Below are 16,734 nucleotides of genomic sequence, written 5' to 3' on the forward strand. Positions count from 1 at the left end.
GATTAATTGCTGAAGTTTTATAACGATATACGATATTATCACGATATTAAAATAAGTTGCAAAAAAAAAGTGTTGTCATAGCATAACAGCTTTAGGAACTATTTTTGTAAGAACAAAATTAACTGAATGTTTAAATACAATAATGCACCAAAAATATATACAGCTCTGGGGAAAAAATTAAGAGACCCCTTATTGAGAAATCAATGTTAAGTGGTCTCTTGATTTTTTTCAGAGCTGTAAAAGTACAATTTTCAAACAGATTAAAGTGCAAAAGAATTAGGCTATAAAGAACAACAGGTAGGCTTACAAATTACAATAAGGTCTCATTAGTTTATGCATTAACTAAGATTGAGCAATAGCTACATTTGGTACAGAAAGTATAATGTTTTTGGTAATGTTAGTTAAGAAATACTGATCATTGTTAGTTTTATCTTAGGTCCATTAAAAAAAGTTATTTTGATTTTAATGTTATTAAACAATAACTAAGAAATTAACATTACTTAGAATGATTAATTCTTTATAAGTATTTTTCATTGTTAGTTTGGTAATAATTAATTAACATCTTAACTAATGAAGTCGTATGTCTCAAAGTTTTACTGAACAATAACAAATAATTAGAACAGTTCTAATTATTAGGGCATGTTGTAGTCCAGATTAAAACATAAAAATGTTTAAGTTTGAAAATAAATAGCCTATTAAGTCTTTAAGTGTTAAGTATTTGGTGCTGTGATGAACAACCTTGAGATTACAAAAACGAATGGCTGTTTTAAAAACTAAACGCGGTTTTTGTTTGTTTGCGGGGTTTCCGGGGTAATGGCTGCATTCTGCAGTTCATCAGCGCCCTCTGCTGTCACTGAGCGGCACTTCAGCAGCGCGTCTTGGACGTGTGTGAGTACTGGTTTGGGCTGGTATCATCAAAGATGAGCTTGTGGGGCCTTTTCGGGTTGAGGATGGAGTCAAGCTCAACTCCCAGTCCTACTGCCAGTTTCTGGAAGACACCTTCTTCAAGCAGTGGTACAGGAAGAAGTCTGCATCCTTCAAGAAAAACATGATTTTCATGCAGGACAATGCTCCATCACACGTGTCCAAGTACTCCACAGCGTGGCTGGCAAGAAAGGGTATAAAAGAAGAAAATCTAATGATATGGCCTCCTTGTTCACCTGATCTGAACCCCATTGAGAACCTGTGGTCCATCATCAAATGTGCGATTTACAAGGAGGGAAAACAGTACACCTCTCTGAACAGTGTCTGGGAGGCTGTGGTTGCTGCTGCACGCAATGTTGATGGTGAACAGATCAAAACTCTGACAGAATCCATGGATGGCAGGCTTTTGAGTGTCCTTGCAAAGAAAGGTGGCTATATTGGTCACTGATTTGTTTTTGTTTGGTTTTTGAATGTCAGAAATGTATATTTGTGAATGTTGAGATGTTATATTGGTTTCACTGGTAAAAATAAATAATTGAAATGGGTATAAATTAGTTTTTTGTTAAGTTGCTTAATAATTATGCACAGTAATAGTCACCTGCACACACAGATATCCCCCTAAAATAGCTCAAACTAAAAACTAAAACTTCCAAAAATATTCAGCTTTGATATTAATGCGTTTTTTGTGTTCATTGAGAACATGGTTGTTGTTTAATAATAAAATGAATCCTCAAAAATACAACTTGCCTAATAATTCTGCACTCCCTGTTGTTATTGTTTTTGGTGTGAACGAAATTATGCTTTCCATCTAATACAAAAAAAAATTATAATTTTTTTTGCAATATAATTAACGTTTTTCAATGAATGAGTTTCGACGGACCGATTATACTGGAACACCAACTAGCGCTCACGAGTCACGACAACAACAAACCAGTGAACATGAACGAAGAAGCTGATGAGACCGCTTTGCGTGGCCCCGTGGATGGGAAATTTTGTTTTAAAAAACGAAAGGATGGAAGCGTCGTCAAGAGCATGGTTGTGTGTGAGCTATACAACAAGGAATTTGCGTATCACCGCAGCACATCGAGCCTCAAATATCACAAATACGCTTTTGCTAAACTGGCAAACATGCACTGGTCTGCTGGACTGAAATAAATAAACAATATTTTGTTGATTAAGCTTATGTGTTCAGTCATTATTCAATGGTATACTAAAAACACATGTGAAAAATTACTTCTCACTGTTCTCAGGTCAAATATTTATATGCAATTAAAATGCGATTAATTTCGATTAATTAATTACAAAGCCTCTAATTAATTCGATTTTTTTTTTTTAAATCGAGTCCCGGCCCTAATAATTATATTGCAGTAAATTTCCATATCTTTTTATCTTAATGTATGACACTCCAATTATATTATTTAGCCAACTGTGTTGTTTTCTATCATATATATATATATATATATATATATATATATATATATATATATATATATATATATAAAACCATTTTAGTTGACAACATTAATTTAATTGGCTTAAAAAAAAAGAAATTTATATATATATATACACATATACAGGTCCTTCTAAAAAAATAGCATATTGTGATGAAGTTAATTATGTAATGTAATGATAAAAATTAGACTTTCATATATTTTAGATTCATTGCACACCAACTGAAATATTTCAGGTCTTTTATTGTTTTAATACTGATGATTTTGGCATACAGCTCATGAAAACCCAAAATTCCTGTCTCAAAAAATTAGCATATCATGAAAAGGTTCTCTAAACGAGCTATTAACCTAATCATCTGAATCAACTAATTAACTCTAAACACCTGCAAAAGATTCCTGAGGCTTTTAAAAACTCCCAGCCTGGTTCATTACTCAAAACCGCAATCATGGGTAAGACTGCCGACCTGACTGCTGTCCAGAAGGCCATCATTGACACCCTCAAGCGAGAGAGTAAGACACAGAAAGACATTTCTGAACGAATAGGCTGTTCCCAGAGTGCTGTATCAAGGCACCTCAGTGGGAAGTCTGTGGGAAGGAAAAAGTGTGGCAAAAAACGCTGCACAACGAGAAGAGGTGACCGGACCCTGAGGAAGATTGTGGAGAAGGACCGATTCCAGACCTTGGGGGACCTGCGGAAGCAGTGGACTGAGTCTGGAGTAGAAACATCCAGAGCCACCGTGCACAGGCGTGTGCAGGAAATGGGCTCCAGGTCCAGCGGCAGAAGCGCCTGACCTGGGCTACAGAGAAGCAGCACTGGACTGTTGCTCAAATTTTGCATGTCATTCGGAAATCAAGGTGCCAGAGTCTGGAGGAAGACTGGGGAGAAGGAAATGCCAAAATGCCTGAAGTCCAGTGTCAAGAACCCACAGTCAGTGATGGTCTAGGGTGCCATGTCAGCTGCTGGTGTTGGTCCACTGTGTTTTATCAAGGGCAAGGGAAAGTTGAGAGACTCAAGACCCAACACTCTAGATGAGCTTAAGGCCGCCATCGAAGCATCCTGGGCTGATAGCCTCCATGCCACGCCGCACTGAAGCAGTCATTTCTGCAAAAGGATTCCCCACCAAGTATTGAGTGCATAACTGAACATAATTATTTGAAGGTTGACTTTTTTTTTTGTATTAAAAACACTTTTCTTTTATTGGCCGGATGAAATATGCTAATTTTTTGAGACAAGAATTTTGGGTTTTCATGAGCTGTATGCCAAAATCATCAGTATTAAACCAATAAAAGACCTGAAATATTTCAGTTGGTGTGCAATGAATCTAAAATATATGAAAGTTTAATTTGTATCATTACATTATGGAAAATATATGACTATTTATTTATTTTATATATAATATTATGTAAAAAGATTTGAAAAGATATATTTATTATTAATTAATTTTAATAATCAAAAGGGAAAAATTATTTGCACTAATTTATACATTTTTGTAAATATTTTATTTTACAATGTATTTATTTAAAAAAATATGATGTAAAAAGACTTTTAAAAGTGCAACTATATATGAATATGAATAATCACAAAATAAGAAATATAATGATCTGCACTCATTTTCCAAATGTTTTAGAATATTTTTATTTTACAATTTATTTATTTTATAAATAAAAGGATGTAAAAAGATTTAAAAAGAGATGCAAATAGCAAATAATATTAATAATCACAAAAGAAAGAAATGTGATCAGTAATTTTCCCAATTTGTTAAAATATTTGATTTCAAAATTCTTTTATTTTTATTTTATTTTATTAGATTGACAAAAAAAGAGTGAATCATTATATTTTTCATATTATATATTTGTTTCTTTTGTGACTATTAAACACGCAACCGAAGGACTTAAGGTCCAAATGAACTGAAAATAAATCATATGAAATCATATCTATGTAGACAAAAGACGGGGAGAGCATTTTCTCTTTTATATGATTTTCTTATGTTTATGTATTTATAAATATTTATGTTTGTCTGTTGTTTTGCTACTAAATCACAGTTAATGGCTTTTGTACGCTGCTTTTTAGTTGCTGTATGGTTACATCAGAGTTAATGGCCCCCGTGTGGCGTTACATGACTGTTATCAGCTCTTTTATGGCACTTTTATGCTTTTTTCTTTATTTGCATCCGCTGCCAAACACTCATTTACTGTTGCTAAAATGAGCGCATGAGATGTGAATGTAACCCATCCATGTGTGCTGATGAGTCATTGCGTAACATTAGTGTAGAGGCAGCAGATCGGATCCCAGCGGACGCTGCTTGTTTATTGAAAGCTGGGCTGTGTGGGCCGATCCTCATACAGACGCTGGAGATGACATGTCATATCCTCTTTTCTGCCTGACTTCCTGCTCTCTTTGCTGTAGCGTTCGCACAAACACACAACCCATTCCCGACCGCTCTCTGGACACAAAGACGGGTCCAAAAACCTGACGCCAAAGGAGTTTGAATGTCATATTTGAGAGCAAAGAGGAATGAACACTTGTGATGATTAATATTTATTGTGCCTTTTGTAAAACATTTAAAAGAATCTCACAAAATCTGTCAAAAACACATGTCTAGAAAGAACAAAAAACATATTTTAGCCTGCTTTTATATTTCTTGCATTTTGAAATTCTCATTTCTGGAATTTTGAAATTCTCAATCCCATTACTATAAAACAGAAATACAAATGATTTAATATCAACCATCGGCAGCCCTGTTCTCTAGATATTAGTATGAGCGTCAGCTTTTGAATGATAGATTCATATGCAACAATCTGTGGGTCGGATTCACAGAAACGGATCAAATCTATCCCAGAATGAACAGTGTTGCTTTGGTTTCAGACTGCCGCTACACTCTGACTGTTTTCACACAGCATCATTACAGTTTGCTCTCTCTGTACTTCACAATTGCTCATGTCTTTATATTTTTTGTAATTTCTCTCCACAGGGAGGCGATCAGTATGGTGTGTGAAGCCGTCCCTGGTGCCAAAGGAGCTCTGCGCAAGAGAAAGGTAGAATGAGAGAATGTGTGGAAATATGTTCAAGAAAATAACTAAATAAGATGAACTATTAAACTGTGTTCCATTCAGCTTCAAAGACGTCAAAAAAGTGAATTATCATTTTTTCCATTGGGAAATCGATTCTGAACAATAACTTATAAACATTTGAAGACAGCCCTAGTGTGAGCTACGAGGTTGTTAATCGATGGTATCGATGCTTAGTTTTAAATTAATCATGTTTAACAACAGAATTTGAGATGAAAAATTACATTACCCATGATACTGTACAGAACATGACACCAGAGAGCCAAAACAAGCAAATCCCTCCAAAATATCTCTTTAGCCCCGCCCAGTCCCAGGAAACACCACACCTGACGTAATCTAGTCGTTTTCCCTATGCTCTTGAAATACTTAAAAATTTGAATATATATGTATGCCTATTATGCGATTAAATTTAATATATATATTTAATATATATATATATATATATATATATATATATATATATATATATATATATATATATAAAATCAACATTTTTTAATTGCAAAACTTCATTGGATTGTGGTTCTTTTTCTCACTAAAATCGTTAATTTCACAGTTTTATACATTTGTCTTTTTCAATTTGCAAATACTTTTTTACTTCAAATCAAAGTTTATAGTGTTATGATTCACCTTGTAGCTGATTGGTTTAGTTCAGGGCTTTTAATGTTTTAACAAAGACTTTTAAAATCCCTATTGGAGAAATTAATGGAAAATAAATACTTCTAGAACCAACTCCGCTGGAAAAGTGGGCATGGTTGCGTTCTATAGAAAGCCTCTTAAGAGTCAGACTTCCAGCTTGGAAACTCCACAAGTCTGGGTCTGGTTTGTGTTGCAATCATTAAATATGTTTGCTAATTTGATGCTTTCATCTGCAGTACTCTCAGCTCATACAATTTCTAAATCTATTCCACGTAATTCTGCATATTTTCTTTGAAAGATCGGCACAGAAAAATCTTCAGATTTTGTCTAAGCCTGCATATGAGTACTTATCTCCATTGTTGTCTTAGGAAATGGTCCATTTTCATGGAAAATAATATTTTGATGGTTCGATGGTTGATGGTATGATAAGGGCATGTCAGGTTAAAGCAAACACTGAGTTTAATTAAAAAACAGCAGAGACAAACATAGAGAGTTGAAGATTATTGCACATGACAACACGAAGCGGTCAGGAGCGGGCGGTTATAGATGCAGCTCAAGAGGAAAAAAGAGAGCAAAAAGTCCTAAAGAGAAGCATCAGAAGGTTTGGAGTGAGATAAAGACAGTTAGAGATCAAATAAAGGCTGGAGAAAGAGAAATGGCATTCTGCAATGTGTGTGTATGTGTGTGTGGGCATACTGTTAGCACGGTGACTCATTCTGTGCTGAGCAGCAGTAATCAGGCCTCCTGCCTCCTGCTGCGCGTGTGTGCGTGATGCACGTTTGCTGCGAGGACTGCAGCCGTGGAAAGGGACGTGTCCGCTTTCAAATTAGCAGACGTGTGTGTGGGGATTTTAGGGAACCTTTAAAGCGTGCTGTGCTGTATGTCCTGATTTAATGACACAACATTGGGATCGGTTGAGCACACAAACACAGAATGATGCAATTCATGTGTTATTTTTATTTTTTTTCATTTTCTTCCATTTTGTAATATGGATGAAGTCTGGAGTGATTTGAATAGAAATTCAATGACAACTGTATTTTAATAGGCAATGTGTTTGCAGCTAAATAAATTAGTTAAAAAATTTAAATAACAATAGTAGAAATGAAACATCAATATAATTAAAATTAAAATATAAAAAAATATATAAACATATATACAGTCATGGTCAAAATTGTTGGTAACCCTGGTAAATATGATCAAATATGGCTTTAAAAAATAAATCTGCATTGTTTATCCTTTTGATCTTTTATTTTAAAAAATCACAAAAATCTAACCCTTTCATTAAAGTAAAATAATTGAAAATGAGGAGGAAAACCCATTATTTTAGAGATAAACATTTATTTCATAATGTGTTTTACCCCCCATTGTCAATTATTTTACTTAAATGGAAACATTATAGAACCCTATTAACAGAACCCATTATAATCAGTGACGCTGTCTACACTGGATGTGTTGCGACAGAACATAACCCATTATAATCAATGACCCTGTCTACACTGGATGTGGTGCGACAGAACAGAACCCATTATAATCAGTGACGCTGTCTACACTGGATGTGGTGCGACAGAACAGAACCCATTATAATCAGTGACGCTGTCTACACTGGATGTGGTGCGACAGAACAGAACCCATTATAATCAGTGACGCTGTCTACACTGGATGTGTTGCGACAGAACATAACCCATTATAATCAATGACCCTGTCTACACTGGATGTGGCGAGACAGAACAGAACCCATTATAATCAGTGACGCTGTTTACACTAGATGTGGCGTGACAGAACAGAACCCATTATAATCAGTGACGCTGCCTACACTGGATGTGGCGCGACAGAACAGAACCCATTATAATCAGTGACGCTGTCTACACTGGATGTGGCGCGACAGAACAGAACCCATTATAATCAGTGACGCTGTCTACACTAGATGTGGCGCGACAGAACAGAACCTATTATAATCAGTGACGCTGTCTACACTGGATGTGGCGAGACAGAACAGAACCCATAATAATCAGTGACGCTGTCTACACTGGATGTGGCGCACCAGAACAGAACCCATTATAATCAGTGACGCTGTCTACACTGGATGTGATGCGACAGAACAGAACCCATTATAATCAGTGACGCTGTCTACACTGGAAGTGGTGCGAGAGAACAGAACCCATTATAATCAGTGACGCTGTCTACACTGGATGTGGTGCGACAGAACAGAACCCATTATAATCAGTGACGCTGTCTACACTGGATGTGATGCGACAGAACAGAACCCATTATAATCAGTGACGCTGTCTACACTGGAAGTGGTGCGAGAGAACAGAACCCATTATAATCAGTGACGCTGTTTACACTGGATGTGGTGCGACAGAACAGAACCCATTATAATCAGTGACGCTGTCTACACTGGATGTGGTGCGACAGAACAGAACCCATTATAATCAGTGACGCTGTCTACACTGGATGTGGTGCGACAGAACAGAACCCATTATAATCAGTGACGCTGTCTACACTGGATGTGGTGCGACAGAACAGAACCCATTATAATCAGTGACGCTGTCTACACTGGATGTGGTGCGACAGAACAGAACCCATTATAATCAGTGACGCTGTCTACACTGGATGTGTTGCGACAGAACATAACCCATTATAATCAATGACCCTGTCTACACTGGATGTGGCGAGACAGCACAGAACCCATTATAATCAGTGACGCTGTTTACACTAGATGTGGCGCGACAGAACAGAACCCATTATAATCAGTGACGCTGTCTACACTGGATGTGGCGCGACAGAACAGAACCCATTATAATCAGTGACGCTGTCTACACTGGATGTGGCGCGACAGAACAGAACCCATTATAATCAGTGACGCTGTCTACACTAGATGTGGCGCGACAGAACAGAACCTATTATAATCAGTGACGCTGTCTACACTGGATGTGGCGAGACAGAACAGAACCCATAATAATCAGTGACGCTGTCTACACTGGATGTGGCGCACCAGAACAGAACCCATTATAATCAGTGACACTGTCTACACTGGATGTGATGCGACAGAACAGAACCCATTATAATCAGTGACGCTGTCTACACTGGAAGTGGTGCGAGAGAACAGAACCCATTATAATCAGTGACGCTGTCTACACTGGATGTGGTGCGACAGAACAGAAGCCATTATAATCAGTGACGCTGTCTACACTGGATGTGATGCGACAGAACAGAACCCATTATAATCAGTGACGCTGTCTACACTGGAAGTGGTGCGAGAGAACAGAACCCATTATAATCAGTGACGCTGTTTACACTGGATGTGGTGCGACAGAACAGAACCCATTATAATCAGTGACGCTGTCTACACTGGATGTGGTGCGACAGAACAGAACCCATTATAATCAGTGACGCTGTCTACACTGGATGTGGTGCGACAGAACAGAACCCATTATAATCAGTGACGCTGTCTACACTGGATGTGGTGCGACAGAACAGAACCCATTATAATCAGTGACACTGTCTACACTGGATGTGGTGCGACAGAACAGAACCCATTATAATCAGTGACGCTGTCTACACTGGATGTGGTGCGAGAGAACAGAACCCATTATAATCAGTGACGCTGTCTACACTGGATGTGGTGCGACAGAACTGAACCCATAATAATCAGTGATGCTGTCTACCCTGGATATGGTGCGAGAGAACAGAACCCATTATAATCCGTGACGCTGTCTACACTGGAGGTGGTGCGACAGAACAGAACCCATTATAATCAGTGACGCTGTCTACACTGGATGTCGTGTGACAGAACAGAACCCATTATAATCAGTGACGCTGTCTACACTGGATGTCGTGTGACAGAACAGAGCCCATTATAATCAGTGACGCTGTCTACACTGGATGTGGCGCGACAGAACAGAACCCATATAGTCAGTGACGCTGTCTACACTGGATGTGGTGCGAGAGAACAGAACCCATATAGTCAGTGACGCTGTCTACACTGGATGTGGTGCGACAGAACAGAACCTATTATAATCAGTGACGCTGTCTACACTGGATGTGGTGCGACAGAACAGAACCCATTATAATCAGTGACGCTGTCTACACTGGATGTGGTGCGAGAGAACAGAACCCATATAGTCAGTGACGCTGTCTACACTGGATGTGGTGTGACAGAACAGAGCCCATTATAATCAGTGACGCTGTCTACACTGGATGTGGCGCGACAGAACAGAACCCATATAGTCAGTGACGCTGTCTACACTGGATGTGGTGCAAGAGAACAGAACCCATATAGTCAGTGACGCTGTCTACACTGGATGTGGTGCGAGAGAACAGAACCCATATAGTCAGTGACACTGTCTACACTGGATGTGGCGCGACAGAACAGAACCCATATAGTCAGGGACACTGTCTACACTGGATGTGGTGCGACAGAACAGAACCCATATAGTCAGTGACGCTGTCTACACTAGATGCGGTGTGAGAGAACAGAACCCATTATAATCAGTGACTATAAGATTGTAAGTACCCATATATACAGTACCCATATAGTCAGTGATGCTGTCTACACTGGTTGTGGTGCGACAGAACAGAACTCATTATAATCAGTGACGCTGTCTACACTGGATGTGTTGCGACAGAACAGAACCCATATAGTCAGTGACGCTGTCTACACTGGATGTGTTGCGCGACAGAACAGAACCCATTATAATCAGTGACGCTGTCTACACTGGATGTGGTGTGAGAGAACAGAACCCATTATAATCAGTGACGCATGTGGTGTGAGAGAACAGAACCCATTATAATCAGTGACTATAAGATCATAAGTACCCATTATACAGTACCCATATAGTCAGTGACGCTGTCTACACTGGATGTGGCGCGACAGAACAGAACCCATATAGTCAGTGATGCTGTCTACACTGGATGTGGCGTGGCATGAAGCGACACGGCAAATTCCTGACAGCAAACTGATGCCCCATTAAATTTCTGACGTACTTCAGACACAAACATCAAATGGATTTGCATCGGTTGCTTTGTCGCATCTGGTGTAGACATGGTGTAATAAATTAGCAATCAACACATATTGCAATTAGGAAATTAAGAAGCAATTAAGAAGGATGGTCTTAATGTGTCACTCTCTCTTTCAGCCTCCCTCGAAACTTCTCTCCAGTATTTTGGGCAAGAGTAACCTGCAGTTCGCTGGTATGAGTATCAATCTCAACATCTCCACCAGTAGTTTAAACCTGATGACACCGGACTCCAAACAGGTACACAAACACAAATTTACTGTCTCTCTCTCTCTCTCTCTCTCTCTCTCTCTCTCTCTCTCTCTCTCTCTCTCTCTCTCTCTCTCTCTCTCTCTCTCTCTCTCTCTCTCTCTCTCTCTCTCTCTCTCTCTCTCTCTCTCTCTCTCTCTCTCAGTGAAGTGATTTATTGCAGATGAATGATGCTCCTTCCTGTTTCCACAGATAATAGCCAATCATCACATGCAGTCCATATCCTTTGCCTCTGGTGGAGATCCGGTAAGACTTCACAACATCACACCAGTGATTCATTCTTAAGCTGACGTTCATTCTCACGATACTTCATGGCAAATCTCAGAGTGCTCTGGGAAATAATGAAGGTGTTTAGGAGCACATAAAATGACATTGTGCTATTTTTAAGTTAGTTTTGAATAATTATCCCCCCCAACCTTTCTGTTCATGAATGACCTTATGACTGGCTGGTTTCTGTATACTAGTTGTTTATGAGATCAATTTGCTGAATATTAAATAAATATTGATATGTTAATAAGCTCATAGTTTCTAATGTCATAATCACATGACAATTTCATGAAGGATTTTTTTGTGTGCAGTTTTATTAGCTAAATGTTTGTGCTTATGTTTCTTACTTGTAAATTAATCAGATGTTTCCCCATTTTTAATGTGCAAATGTGGGCAGCGCAAATGTTAATATTTTACTTGCCCGTGTTTTTTTTTTAGTTAGTTAGTTAGTTGCCAGCCACCGTCAGCACTTTTTACATTTTTAGCCATTTTTACAGCAACATTTTTACAAAAGTTTCATGGCCCCCAGAATATTTAGTTGTATGAATATCTTAACATGCAATATATCAAAAGAAAGAACAGACCCTCTGTTTTATTCTAGCTTCATGCATTATTTTTTTTAATCAACAATTGAATGTGGGGAAGTTCAATGATATGATTTTATATGATATCAATTGTTTCTGCATCTTCTCATGTGTTTTGATCCAGAGACTCTTACTCTTTTCTGGAGAAAAACAGAAAACCGTGAAATGTTGGCCGGGAAAGAGTTAATGAGCTAATAGATGTGATGTCATAGTCATGACAATTGACAAATGAGTCATTTTTGCAGTTTAGTTTCAGTCTGTGCAGACTGGGGAGGGGATGAGTTGTACAAATACACAAAACTAATATTTCAGAGGAGCAAAAAATACCCTGTTCTCCATTATATTACACTTTTAAAGAAACATGCTCATAAAAGCATTAGCTCAATTTAGGTCTGAATCATTCTCTCTGTCTTCTGTCAACAGGACACGACTGATTACGTCGCTTATGTAGCGAAAGATCCTGTTAACCGGAGAGGTATTACTACCGTCTTTTGCCTTTGCTGTGCGCTCTGATGATTTGTGTGTATAATTTTTGGGATGTTAAAATACTTTCTCACATCCATGTAACATTCGAAGACAACTCCCAAGTAATCCATTCTTTAATATGTTGAGAGTAACTGTTTGTTTGACAGGGTCTGACCTGACATGCATACATAACATTAACAACGGTGGTTGGTGCAGAATTGCAATGCTCTTGTTGGTCAACCACACTTTTAGCTCTACGGCTCCTGAGGGCCATTTCATTGTGTTTACCACGCTGGGCCGCCCTGTAGCGCTACATTCACAAACAAGCATGATTGATCAGTCTGCCACGGCTGCATTTAGCATCAAAAAATCAATTTCTCTGGCTGTTATATCTTCCTCTCTTTTCATTACATGGATCTTTTAACTTCCTGTCAGCGCAGAGGCCACGTTTTAAAACGCTCGCTGTACTTTCTAATGCATTTTTGATGTTGTCAGAGGAAAGAACGTGTAATGAACACTTTACAGCGGAGTGAGTCAGCAAATCAAATTCCGCCATCTGCTGATACCTAAAACTTCCGCATGCGTGCGTGTCTTGTTTGTGTGTACCTGCATGTGTGTTTTATGTATTTATATAAAAAACATGTTCACGTCACGGTTCACCCTAAAATTAGGAGTAAATTGAGAACTTTTTTTTGCATAAGGAAAAAAGTATGCTTTCCATTTTGACATTCTTTTCATGACAATTAAACACATTTTTTAATCTAATTATTTATTAAATTAACTATTAGCTTAATTATTATTTAAAAAATAATAATAATTTAATCATAAAAAGTAGCCTTTTAAAGAAATAATTTTAAAATAATCACTTGCTTAGAAATATTTTGTTTACTTGCATGTCATGTGACAGTTAATCAACATCAGAAAACCGTAAAAACATGCAAATGTGTTGAGTAAATAAAGTATAATAGTAAATATTTACTATTTACTATAGCAGAGTAAATATTTTTTAAATAAAAATAAGAATTAAAAAAACTCACTTCGAGTAAATGTTTTTGTTAAAAATAATATCAGTCCCTCCAGTGTTTCGCGATTCCGCGATCGCTGAATACAATGCAAAATCAAAAAAATTCGCATTTTTTTGCGATCCTGCATAATTTGCCATTTCACCGCAAAATAATCACAAAAAATGTATTTTCAATAACAAACAACAACAAAAAAATATTAATATATAACTAAACTATCTCTAATTTATTTAAAGCTTAAATACATTGTTTTCATGAGGATTACAGACGTTGGGGTGCTTGCACAGTGTGTCTTTGTAAAAGCGAAAGTAAATCTTTCTCGCCTGCCATCCCGTCTCGTGCAGTCTCATCTCTCTCATCTCTTTGTCCAGTCCTTCTAAGTGCCAGGACTGGACGAATTGATTACTCTAGATGGATGAATGACCAAATAAAAGTATGATATGCCCGACAACACTAAAAAAAGAGTATACTCAGTTCTCGCGAGTATACAGATCTGTTCTATATAGGCTTATGCCCTTGAAGAATCATAATCAAATAGCCTACACCCATTATGTCTAAATGTCCATCTTGGCAGTGTCTTGAGTGAATAGGTTTGGGAAGTGTGTCAGTATAGGCTATTGGGTCCGTGTATTACTGTAAGCAGTAATCTTTAAAGAAAAAGCAACCTAGGCTACCTATCAAATAACAACCAAGGCAAGGCAAGGCAAGGCAGGTTTATTTATATAGCACATTTCATACACAATGGCAATTCAAAGTGCTTTACATAGAAATGAATTAAAATAGGGATAAAAAATGCATAAGAAAAAGAATGCAATGTAAAAAGAAATTAAAAATAATAAAATGATAACCAAAGAAAAGAACAGGTAAACTAAAACAGTTATAAAAAGAATTTTAAAAAATGATGCATAGATAAGGTGCAATCAGTCGGACATACAGCGCTCAGAGCTCATTCAGTAAACGCACAGCTGAACAGATGTGTTTTGAGTCTGGATTTGAATGTGGCTACTGTTGGAGAACATCTGATCTGTTCAGGAAGCTGGTTCAGCTGCGGCTGGCATAATAGATAAAGGCAGACTCTCCTTGCTTTGAGTGAACTCTTGGTATTTCTAACTGACTTGATCCTGCTGATCTGAGTGATCTGTTGGGTTTGTATTTAATCAGCATATCTGCGATGTATTGAGGTCCTAGGTCATTGAGTGATTTATAAACAAGTAATAGTACTTTAAAATCGATCCTAAATGTAACTGGAAGCCAGTGTAAAGACCTGAGGACTGGTGTGATATGGTCATATTTTCTGGTTCTGCAGCTGTCTAATGGTCTTTTTGGGAAGGCCGGTGAGAAGGCCATTACAATAGTCCACCCTACTGATGATGAAAGCATGAACGAGTTTCTCTAAGTCTTGCCTGGAAACAAAGCATCTAATTCTTGAAATATTTTTCAGATAGTAAGCTGATTTAGTTATTGCTTTGACATGACTACTGAAACTCAGGTCTGACTCCAAAATCACTCCAAGATTCCTGACTTGATTTTTTGTTATCAGGCCTTTAGCCTCAAGATATGCGTTCACCTTGAGAATTTCATCTTTGTTTCCAAATGTAGTGATTTCGGTTTTGTCTTTGTTTAACTGAAGATAGTTTTGGCACATCCAGTTGTTAACTTCATCAATGCTGTTAACTTCATTTGCTCAGGGAGTCAATGGGGCTGTAGTCATTAGGTGACAGTGCTAAGTAGAGCTGGGTGTCGTCAGTATAACTGTGGTAAGCAATATTGTTCTTTTTCATTATTTGGCTCAGTGGCAGCATATACAGGTTAAACAGGAGTGGTGCAAGCATTGACCCTTGTGGGACTCCGCATGTCATGGATGTCCACTCAGACTTATGGTCACCTATACTCACATAATAACCTCTCCCTTCTAAGTATGATCTGAACCATCTGAGGACCATCCCAGAAAGCCCAACCCAGTTTTCCAGCCTGTCAAGAAGTATGTTGTGGTCAACAGTGTCGAATGCAGCACTGAGGTCGAGTAGAACCAGAATTGATGTTTTGCCTGTATCAGTGTTTAAGCGAATATCATTTATAATCTTTATGAGCGCTGTCTCTGTGCTGTGATGCGGTCGGAAACCAGATTGAAAATTGTCAAAGAACCACTGAAAAAAATTAATAAAAAAATAACAGTAGCCTGACTAAAACAATTAAAAAAAAACGACTTAAAAAAGCATTTTTGTATTTATTTATCATTGTAGTTCTTTGTCCTCATATCATTTGTTCATTAGTTCTTATTTTATTACTGACTGTTTACTTGATTACCGTAATTAATTATTTGAGAACTTTTTATATAGCCTAAGGCAATTGCTTATTGCTGTATTTACTTTTCCCAGATATTTCCCACCCTAAAGCGATCATGTTATTAAAGCTAATAGTACACCACTGGCCTTTTTTTGTAAGATACCAAAATAAACAAGATTTGTGCATTTTGTTTGTTCTATTGTTGTGTATGACTATTGTGCATCTAACGTAATACATAATATGGTAAATGTGGTATCTTAATTATTTTAAAAAAAAACGCAAAATATTTCGCAAATTTCTGGAAATTACCTCCACAAATTTAGTCATATTGATCGCAAAAATCACAAAAAAATATCGTGAAATCCTGGAGGGACTGTAAAATAATACAAATCTCTCACTTCAAATAAAATATTAAAAAATAATTAAAAAAAATCTCACTTTGAGTAAATATTTAACATAGCATTAAACATAGAACATAACATTTATTAATTTAAATTGTTTATAATATATCTATGTATATACATCACTCATTAATAAGTTTATTATTGTAATAGTGTTTTTATTTTTTTGTACTGCAATATTATTTTTTAAATGATCATATAGGCAGAACATCAAATGCTACATGATGTACAAACGTATCACTTTATTTTTTTTAAATCTTTTTTTCCGCATTACTCTAAAGTAAAACAATAGTCACTCCAAAAAATTGTAATGGTCCTTTAGTTGTCTGTTTTCTTATCATTTGAAGTATGACCCAGAC

The 16,734-nt window shown here is 37.2% G+C and overlaps 1 protein-coding gene across 2 annotated transcripts in view; it reads left to right on the plus strand.

Annotated features, from left to right (window-relative positions):
* The window catches only part of shc3 (SHC (Src homology 2 domain containing) transforming protein 3), a 46,279-nt gene that overhangs the window by 10,485 nt on the left and 19,060 nt on the right, over positions 1-16,734 (plus strand). For both annotated transcript variants that reach the window (XM_067423723.1, XM_067423722.1), the window contains 4 exons: positions 5,348-5,411; positions 11,222-11,341; positions 11,543-11,596; positions 12,625-12,676. In XM_067423723.1, coding sequence (XP_067279824.1) covers positions 5,348-5,411; positions 11,222-11,341; positions 11,543-11,596; positions 12,625-12,676 — 290 coding nt within the window. The remainder of the gene's footprint in view (positions 1-5,347; positions 5,412-11,221; positions 11,342-11,542; positions 11,597-12,624; positions 12,677-16,734) is intronic.

Source organism: Pseudorasbora parva, chromosome 18 (assembly GCF_024679245.1).
Source record: "Pseudorasbora parva isolate DD20220531a chromosome 18, ASM2467924v1, whole genome shotgun sequence".
In the NCBI taxonomy this organism is placed as follows: domain Eukaryota; kingdom Metazoa; phylum Chordata; class Actinopteri; order Cypriniformes; family Gobionidae; genus Pseudorasbora; species Pseudorasbora parva.